This window comes from Salvia splendens, chromosome 15 (genome assembly GCF_004379255.2).
Source record: "Salvia splendens isolate huo1 chromosome 15, SspV2, whole genome shotgun sequence".
NCBI lineage: Eukaryota > Viridiplantae > Streptophyta > Magnoliopsida > Lamiales > Lamiaceae > Salvia > Salvia splendens.
In genome coordinates, this window is record NC_056046.1 from 17777468 (window position 1) to 17786852 (window position 9385).

The following is a 9385-nucleotide window of genomic DNA, read 5'->3' on the forward strand; positions in this document are numbered from 1 at the left end:
AAGTGTGAAAATTTTGAAATAATTATACCAAAATAGGTTATCAAATCTCATCATGTTTGATTCTTCCCTTACCAAAGAAAATGATTGATAACCACCCTTAAAAAGTCTTAAATCTTGAAAATATGCGACCACAAAGTCCAAAAAACAACAATCAAGAAACAAGGCGATAGTGACCTTCCTTAATTAAGCAATAATCATTGTGGCAATATTAATCACCTCAAAAATTTTGAAATACAATTAATATTGCATAGCACATGTGATTGCACTCACAATTTTATGAGAGTGCTCTTAATTAAACATATATCCCAAAGCTAATTAAAAAAACATTAGTAGTTTTCATTTATAATACATAACTGGCCTATTTGCAGCCATGTCCCATGCCCCTCCTTCCTTGAGATACTCCAAATACCGGGAAAACTCCGGCTTCATCGTCGCCTTCTTCCTCCGTTTCGTCTCAAACATACTAAAAAAGGGATGAACTTTGCGTGCCTTGCTGGCTTCTTGCGCCGCGGTGGGCACCCTTTTTGGGGAATTCATCATTTTTGTAGGCACGCTTTTTGTTCGGCTCAACTTTGGCATCAAAGAGGCTGATGGCGACGGCTCGCCTCCTTCGTCCAGGTGCTCGTAGCCCCGCCTCCGTATGCTCAGAGCTCTAAACATGGATGTTTTTTTTATCTGAAAGAGAGAGAGAGAGAGAGAGGTGTTTGTAATTTGTTGTGTTGATGAAGAAAAATGAGTAGCTTTTATTGGTGAGGTAGTGTGATGAGGAGGTTTCTAATTCTATATATGGTCTCATGTTATGAGTATTCTTTTATGTTACATATAGTTGTGATGTTTTGACCTTTTCTTTGGGTTGAAAAAAAATTATTATGATAATGTATAGAGACTGATTCTTGGTGATTATAGTTTAATCTCCTCGTATCCATTCTTTAATTAAATCTAAATTATTGCTTGGCATGGAACTGCCGGCCTGAATGTATGTATGTGTACACGTCCAAATTGCATATTCTAAGCAAAAGGGGTCGAGTTTTAATTAGGGATATTGGCCACTAATATATGGAACTTTTTAAAAAATTGTTGTTTTCCAAGAATTTTCAACTTGGCAAATAATATCTCAAACTTATCCAAGCCTCCTAGCTCAACTGGTTGAGAAGGGAGGCAAGGATACCACCTCATCCTAGAGGTGGGAGGCGCATCTTGGGGATTAATTTCCCTGGGGCCTAGTGGATTCACTGGCCTGACTCCAGAGCTGGGGGAGGTGAAAAATCCTAGACCCGTTCCTGCGGGGCTGGTGGACCCATTGGGTCCCTCCTTGACAACGAAGCGCGTCTTGGTAAGACGCTTCACCTCCGACCGTTAGGCCGGGGGTCCGAGTCACTTCGGGGGTAGGTGGGGAACCACCGTCGATCCTCCTTTTAAAAAAAAAATAATATCTCGAACTTTATCCGTAATTGTTATTTTCAATTGGGTTCGCGATTCAAGATTCACCATTTTTGTTAATATAGATGTATACGAACTTAGAATCCATGTCATTTTAATGTAGCTGGTATTCGTTGCCGGTGGAAAATAACAACGGATAAAGTTCGTAATATTATTTGTCAAGTTGAAAGTTTGTGAAAAAACAAATTTTTAAAAGTTTCATGATATTAGAGACCAATATCCATTTTAATTATATACTCCCCCTGTCCGCCATTAGAAAGTCTCATATAAGCAAAATGAGTTCATGGAAATCGATTTTTATATATTAGTTTTATAATAAAATAGGAGTGAAATGAGTTAGTGTAAAGTAGCGTCTACCTAGCATTTACGGTAAAAGTGAATCGAGACTCATAATGGTGGACGAACTAAAACGGTAAACCGGAACTTCTGATGGCGGACCAATGGAGTATATTGGATTATTTAATCTTATTTTTTTATCGTATCATATATATGTATATGTATCTTATATATTCAATCATCGTGACTAATAAAAATGAGTTGTGAACATGATTAATTTGGTAGATGAGGTTTCATTTGTAGACTTATTGGTGGTGTGCATGAATGGTGAGTAACGTCACGTGGTTGTACAACCTACTATGTAGATTGGCACTTATGGACTTTTATAAATAATTAAACAACATCCAATGGAAACCATATTCTAAAAAATGCCACTTGAAACCACCACGCCACCGACCCCTAAATCCACCACGGTATGTGTGACCGGAGCGTCCGGCTTCATCGGCTCGTGGATTGTCATGAGACTCTTGGAACGTGGCTACATTGTTCGCGCAACCGTCCGTGATCCAGGTATAACTAGTCATCACAATAAGTATATACTATGGTGGTGCTCGATTTCCTAGATAATCTAAAATTGTGTTATGAGATCATTTTAGTTAAATAGTTGACCATGACACATGATTATTTATAGAGGATTAAGTTATGAGATTCAATCTGATAAATCAAACAAAAGTACATATTTAATCATGAGATATAATCTTGACAATATAATTGTGCAGGAAACATGAAGAAGGTAAAGCCCCTACTAGAATTGGCAAGAGCAGATACCAATTTGACACTGTGGAAAGCAGACCTGAGTATAGAAGGAAGCTACGATGAGGCAGTCCAAGGTTGTGAAGGGGTGTTTCACATGGCCACTCCCATGGATTTCGAGCCCGTCAATCCCGAGGTAAGATTGTTGAAAGAAAGATTCATTGCTGTGTATAGATTGGTTTGGACATTGAAATGAAATGATGGGGTGGTGTAACAGAGTGAAGTGATCAAGCCTACAATTGATGGGATGCTGAGCATAATGAGGTCATGTGCCAAGGCCAAAACTGTCAAGAAAGTAATATTCACAAACTCAGCTGGGACAGTGAATGCTGAAGAGCATCTGAAACCAGCCTATGATGAAACAAATTGGAGTGATCTGGAATTCATATATTCCAAGAAAATGACTGGATGGGTTGTTTTTCTTTTCCTCTTTCTGTTTATCAGCTGTTGGTGGGAACACTATTAAATGATTTTCTTTTTTTGCTGCAGATGTACTTTGTGTCTAAAATCTTAGCTGAAAAAGCTGCCATGGAAGCAACTAAAGAGAGTAACATAAACTTCATCAGCATCATACCACCATTGGTGGTTGGACCCTTCTTCATGCCTACATTCCCGCCAAGCTTACTCACAGCCCTCTCTCCTATTACAGGTGAATTTCATCATTCATGTATCTGGTGCCTGTCTAGAGTTCAAGTCCATTTTCAACTAATGTTTACTCAATTTTAACTAGGGGATGAAGCTCACTACTCCATCATAAAGCAAGGACAGTTTGTCCATGTAGATGATCTATGTGAAGCTCATATATTCTTGTTCGAGCACCCTAAAGCCGAGGGAAGATACATTTGCTCCTCACACGATGCAACTATCTACGACATAGCAAATTTGATCAGAGAAAAATGGCCTGCATACAGCATCCCGACTGAGTAAGCCTAGTCTCAGATTTGGCCGACCCCTAAATTTTACCACTAACAAAAAAGTTATGTTTTCATGGACAGGTTTGAAGGCATTGACAAGAACATACCTGTGGTGAGCTTCTCCTCCAAGAAACTGGAAGGAATGGGGTTCTCGTTCAAGTACACGTTAGAGGAAATGTTTAGAGGAGCCATTGACAGCTGCAGAGAGAAGGGATTGCTGCCGTTTTCCACTCAGACCCACAGCAATGGAGAAAACAAAGAATCCACTTTGGATTCCCAGAAAAAGCATACTACCATTGACAATTCTGTAACTAAGGAAAAACAGATGGAAGCGGGTGAGAACGGAAAATGTGAATGAATTTAGCATGTGCACAACATTGTGAAGATTTGTTGATCTACTGTTTCCAAATAAGTTGGGTGTTGTTCTGTTGAATCTCACTCACATTCCCCATCACCATTCTACAAGAGTTGAATAAGTTTATCTTGCACTGTGATAATGTTATGTTTTAGGCCACTTGAGCTTTCAAAATCAGTGAGTACCAAATGTCAAGATGGTGTTAGTGCCAGTGTAATATCAACTCCAATTATAAAATCACAGCAATTATGTAATTCAATCAATGCCACTTTTAAGATAGACCAGCTCTTTTTGTGATATATGAAGTATATTAGCAAGCTTGAACAGTAAATATTGCAACAATTTAAGAGTTGAGAGAAATGAATAGAGACAGAAGCAGAAGTGGGCACAAGTTAAATGCATATTTGTGCTAAGAAAATGCTACCACAGTGCCAAATTTTTCAAGATTTCAACAAAAAAACAACAGAATGGTGCCTCCCATTATTGGTGAAAGAATACAACAATTTCATGGCTTACTCATGCTAAGTAGTACTATGAATTTCCTTGTAGCTCAATATCAAATTCTTAGACATGACAACTCATCTTCCTGATGCCTTCCCCTAGACATATCAAAAGAAAGGGCATCTAATAAAGTCGAAACAGATAATCATGAAAGGAACAAGCAATATCTAAGTGTTTCATCAATGGAAGATGAAGAGGGCGCGCATAAGAATTACTTTCTACCAGGATTGATCCTTTGAAATTTCAGCCTTGCCCCAGAATTTATTGGAAGCGATTGCAAAATTCAGGCATCTTTATGAAATCCATCTGAAACAGTAAAAAAGAAAAAAAAAACAAAGCTGGTACATGTTCCATATTAGGAAACTCTTAAGATTCATTGTGCTGCAGTTATGGTGATGCTGACACCTAAACAACAACACCCGATTTTAAGTCATATTCTCCATCCTGCCCAGTGAATTTCTTCTGAAGAACCTTCTCAAGCTCTGACTTGTCAAAGTCCTTGGCATTTTCAGCAGCATGAGCTTCCGCTAGGTTTGCATAATTGGTAGCAGACTGAGATATGAAAGCGATTTCATCATCTTTGAGTTTCCTCAGGAATTTGGCTGGATTCCCTCCCCATATCTGGTATTGAAAAATCACAAATTCAGAAAAGACCCTTCAATTGCCACCTTATAAACGCCTATTTCTCTAAGGTTAATTAGTCCAAATTGCATTGTTAGATGAACGGAATCCCTAATTAGATATTTAAGCCACTGATTTGAAGCCAACATGAAGAGATGTTTAAGGTCCGAATGAAGATGGTTTAAGTAGCTATTAAGATATGTTAAGAATCTTAAGATGAGTTCCAGAATTCATACAGTCAGCTAGTGGCACTTCTATGCATATAAAACTTCACAAGGCAAGACAATAGAAAGCTCATCAATGTGTCTAACTAACCTCTCCAGAGGGTATTCTTGTATTCTGTCTGACAAGAGCTCCAGCAGCAACCATTGCATGTTTCTCAACAACCACCCCGTCAAGCAATGTTGCACCCATACCAATAAATGCTTCATCCTCTACAGTACAGCTGTGCAAGACAGCACTATGCCCTATAGAGCCCAATGTGAAAATTAATACTCGGGACCAAGAAATTCCGAGCAGGAAATATAATCTGAGAATGTCATCTGATGATACTAACCAACAGTGACATTGTCACCAATATGGACGGGCAAGACTTTCCCAGCAATATTGGATTTAGCTACGTGAATAAGAGAGTTATCCTGTATGTTGGTTCCAGCTCCTATACTAACGCTGTTCACATCACCTGCAGAGACCAATTCAACTTGAAAAATACTACTATCACACAAGAATGTCATGCCTAAAGACTATGATTGAACCAGTAGTGATGACATAAACAACCAAAACACATCTAAGAAGCTTGCTATAATCAAATGTAATGTCAAAGAAACTTTCATGTTTATGTTTTCATTTTGGACAATGTCAATCCATCTCCATGAACAGAATATTACTAAACAAAAGAGTTGACGCAAACCTCAAAATCAAAATGGTGACAAAGGGATAACTAAGACCATCATTATAAAAAACTACATTTGAAAAGGAACCATAAGCAATTCAGATACATCATAATGAAATATAGAGCAATGGTCCATCAGATGGATTGTACAGTGACCTTCATCTCACAATGATAGTTATAGTTGGGTCTGAAATAGCTCAGTGTATACGCTAAGTCTTCGAGAAAGAACAGTGTCTAATGAGACTATGAGAGAAGGCATGGATGACTCTGCATGACGAACATTCTACAGTAAATGTAAAATATGCTATTTTACATGACTAAATATTGGTTAAATTCTCTTGTTATAAGTTAAGCTACTTAGAGAGTTTAGTTGCAGACCAAAAGACATTTTCTAGAGCACAAAATTCATAGTACAGTAGTAATTTATATATCTGGATATCAATCAAATTCAAGTATAACATGGAAAGAAAAGAAACTATATTTAATTCAGTGAAGACCATACCTCTGACAACACATCCATACCAAATGGAGGAGCTAGGTCCAACATAAACCTCCCCAGTCAGTGATGCATTAGGGGCCACAAAGGCATTCTTAGCAACTGAGGGGGCTTTGTCAAATAAGTTCATGAGTGTTCTATGCCTTGACACTGGAAATAAATTGCCGTGTCAAATATATCCGAAGAATGTAGAAATAAGATACTAAGCAAATAGAACAGACACAAATGTTATGAATTGCCATCCAATTATCCATACATGTGTACAGAGAAAACGATATACATTGTGGATTCTATGATAAATCACCATGACGTTCCCTCCATTGAGACAGAAATTGAAAAAAGAACAATAGTTGTGTGGTTCATCATCCATGCCATCCATCTCCTCCAAAGGTCAGCACATTTCAATAAGTAGGAGATAAAGTGACTGCTCTGTTAGAATTCAGTATCAGATGAAATAATACTGACTCAACAACACCAAATGGTTGGCAAGATGGGGAGCTAAAGATACAAGAAATATACACAGAGAAAATGCTCATTAAACTAGCAATTACAAAGATAAGGTATGGGTGAGTTCCTCCTCCAAAACCCCCATCTTCTAAATTAAACCTGGAAATGGGAAGAGAAAGAAACGGGGAATAGAAAATGTCGCATTCCATTCCATCATTTAGATTTTAGACCCAATCTTTCTCCGTCTTACACTTTCCCTAGATCACATTTTTCTCTCACACAGCTCAATCGCAACCTCACGAAAGCATACAGCGCAGCGCCCACTTCGATTCACAAATTAAAAATCGAGTCTTGAAAACCCCGACCTCAAATTACAGCGAAAACTAGATAAATAAAGAAATGCAGGTACCAGAGAGCTAACAAAAGATCCAGTAGCTAAAGCAAAAGAGGGAGATTGCAAGATTACATTGTTCTTGGAAAAGGTAGTTTCCCTGGAGGCGGGAGCCGAGGCGATCGAGGGCTTGGCCGGTTTCCCTAATCCAGAATCCGACGGTGTACAGAGCTCTTCCCATAGTGCCCATCCTCGTGTTGGTTTCTTCACGGAATTGGGTGTTTGTGGTTTAGGGTTGTGAGATTGGGGCGAATTGCAGAGAGAAATGAAGTTCGATTACACTTAGGCATGTAAATTCGGGTACCCACGGGTACCCAAACCCGAAAATTCGGGTACCCGAACCCGAAATCTCAACAATATCATACCTAATACTCAATCCGCACGTGAATTCGGGTACCCTAATACTCGGTGCGGGTACCCAAACCTAACTATTCGGATACCCATAAACCCGAAATTAGTATTTCAAATTTATTCTTTCATATAAATTATATTGTGATAAGAATAGAAATTATTAAAAATAATGCAATAATACTATTTATTGACTATTATTAAAGTCTAAACTTCAATTCTAATGCTTTAGCTTTTTCTAGATTATGATTCTGTGACTATATACATATACTCCCTCTGTCCCATAGATATAGGTTATTTGGGATTGACACGAGTTTTAATGCATAATTAGTAAAGTAAGAGGGAATGAGAAAAAGTAGTTAAAATTATGCAGTGAATCATAAAAAGATAAAGTAAAGAGAAGTAGAAAAATATTGTCATAATTGGATATGGGCTATTTGTATGGGACATACGAAAAATGAAATATGGCTTATTTATATGGGACGGAGAGAGTATATAATAGACATTAGACAAATAGACACTACTTAATTTTAAAATAAAGAAATTTTTGGCATAAATCTACATGTGATTAAATAAATTTACTCACCCTATACTAAATAAAAATATTTATCACAAATACATAATTAATCGGGTTTAATTGGGTATTAGTCGGGTACCCTAATACGGGTTCCAGATATCCTAAACCCGAAAAATCCTAACATTAACTACCCAAACCTGTACTCGAACCCATAATTTCGGGTTTCAGGTACCCAAAACCCGTCGGGTATTGGGTCGGGAATCGGGTATACCCGAAACCCGCGGACTAAATTTTCAGGCCTAATTACACTGCATAAATGAATATGGCTCAGTGAGTTCAGAGTTTACTCAACTTTATTCCTATTCTTATTATTCTTTTAATTTGTTTAATTAGAATTTATGTAGTTTTATTTTGTGTTTTAAATAAGAGTGAACTATGCAAAATGGTCCTTGAACTATGCGTTTCGTACAAAAATATCGTGAGTAGTCTCTGAACTAAGTTGTAATCGCATTTATGATACTTTTTCACTATTCATCACAATTTTGCATAAAAATACCCTCAAGGCATGAACGGTACTTTTGGACTTTCATATCTAGATACCGAATCTGATATTTTCTCTATCCCTCTTGAGTATTGAATATGATATTTTAATTTGAGTACCTGAAATGATATTTTTCATTTCATTTTTTCAATCCGTTTAGGGAGATTCTCTTTCTCTCTCTTTCTTAAAACTTTTAGAAAGTAAAAATTAAAATAAAAAATAGTATGAAATTTCTTAAACAAGTTAAGTATAAAAATTATAATATAATTCTAAAATAAAATGTAGCTAAATTTAATTTTGCTTGTGATTTAAGCTATTTTTTAATATTAAAAATTGAAAATTTAGGACTAATTAAATTTTTTTTATTTTGTTAATATTAAAAAAAATCGAATCACAATCAAAAATAAATTTAGTTACAAATTATTTTGATAATTAAATTTATAATTTAAATTTTTGTAATTTATATTTAAGAATTTCATACTTCCTTCGTCCCATGAAAATATGTGCATTTTCCATTTTCGTCCGTTCCACAAAAATATGTGCATTCCATTTTTGGAAATTTATATCAATTTAATTATTTAGGTCCCACTATTCACTAACACCACTTTAATTACCATTTTTCTCCACTCTCTTAATTTACCCATATCATTCTCCTCTTCTCTCTTACTTTACCAATTTTATCTTAATTCTTGTGCCATACCCATTGCCCATATTTTTATGGGACGGATAGAGTAGTATTTTTTATTTAAAACTTTCCTTTATATTCTAATTTAAGAGAAAGAGAATTTGACATAAAGTGATTGAAAAAGTGCAGTGAAAAAATATCATTTTAG

General features: G+C 36.5%; 2 protein-coding genes across 3 annotated transcripts; one reads left to right on the forward strand and one right to left on the reverse strand.

The window, feature by feature from the left end:
* Window positions 1-2126: 2126 nt before the first annotated feature.
* On the forward strand, window positions 2127-4077 carry LOC121768372 (dihydroflavonol 4-reductase-like). The gene is made up of 6 exons (XM_042164855.1): window positions 2127-2286; window positions 2496-2665; window positions 2747-2941; window positions 3019-3178; window positions 3260-3452; window positions 3525-4077. The coding sequence occupies exons 1-6, from the start codon at window positions 2145-2147 to the stop codon at window positions 3799-3801; spliced, it is 1137 nt and encodes a 378-aa protein (XP_042020789.1). The 5' UTR covers window positions 2127-2144; the 3' UTR covers window positions 3802-4077.
* Window positions 4078-4244: 167 nt separating this feature from the next.
* LOC121768373 (gamma carbonic anhydrase 1, mitochondrial-like) lies at window positions 4245-7417 on the reverse strand. 2 transcript variants are annotated; one of them, XM_042164856.1, is made up of 5 exons: window positions 7222-7417; window positions 6315-6458; window positions 5477-5602; window positions 5236-5387; window positions 4245-4920 (listed from the first exon to the last, which is right to left on the reverse strand). In XM_042164856.1, the coding sequence occupies exons 1-5, from the start codon at window positions 7334-7336 to the stop codon at window positions 4705-4707; spliced, it is 753 nt and encodes a 250-aa protein (XP_042020790.1). In that variant the 5' UTR covers window positions 7337-7417; the 3' UTR covers window positions 4245-4704. The 2 variants fall into 2 exon arrangements, with proteins under 2 accessions (XP_042020790.1, XP_042020791.1); XM_042164857.1 differs by lacking the exon at window positions 7222-7417 and adding an exon at window positions 6565-7150.
* Between the last annotated feature and the right edge of the window lie 1968 nt (window positions 7418-9385).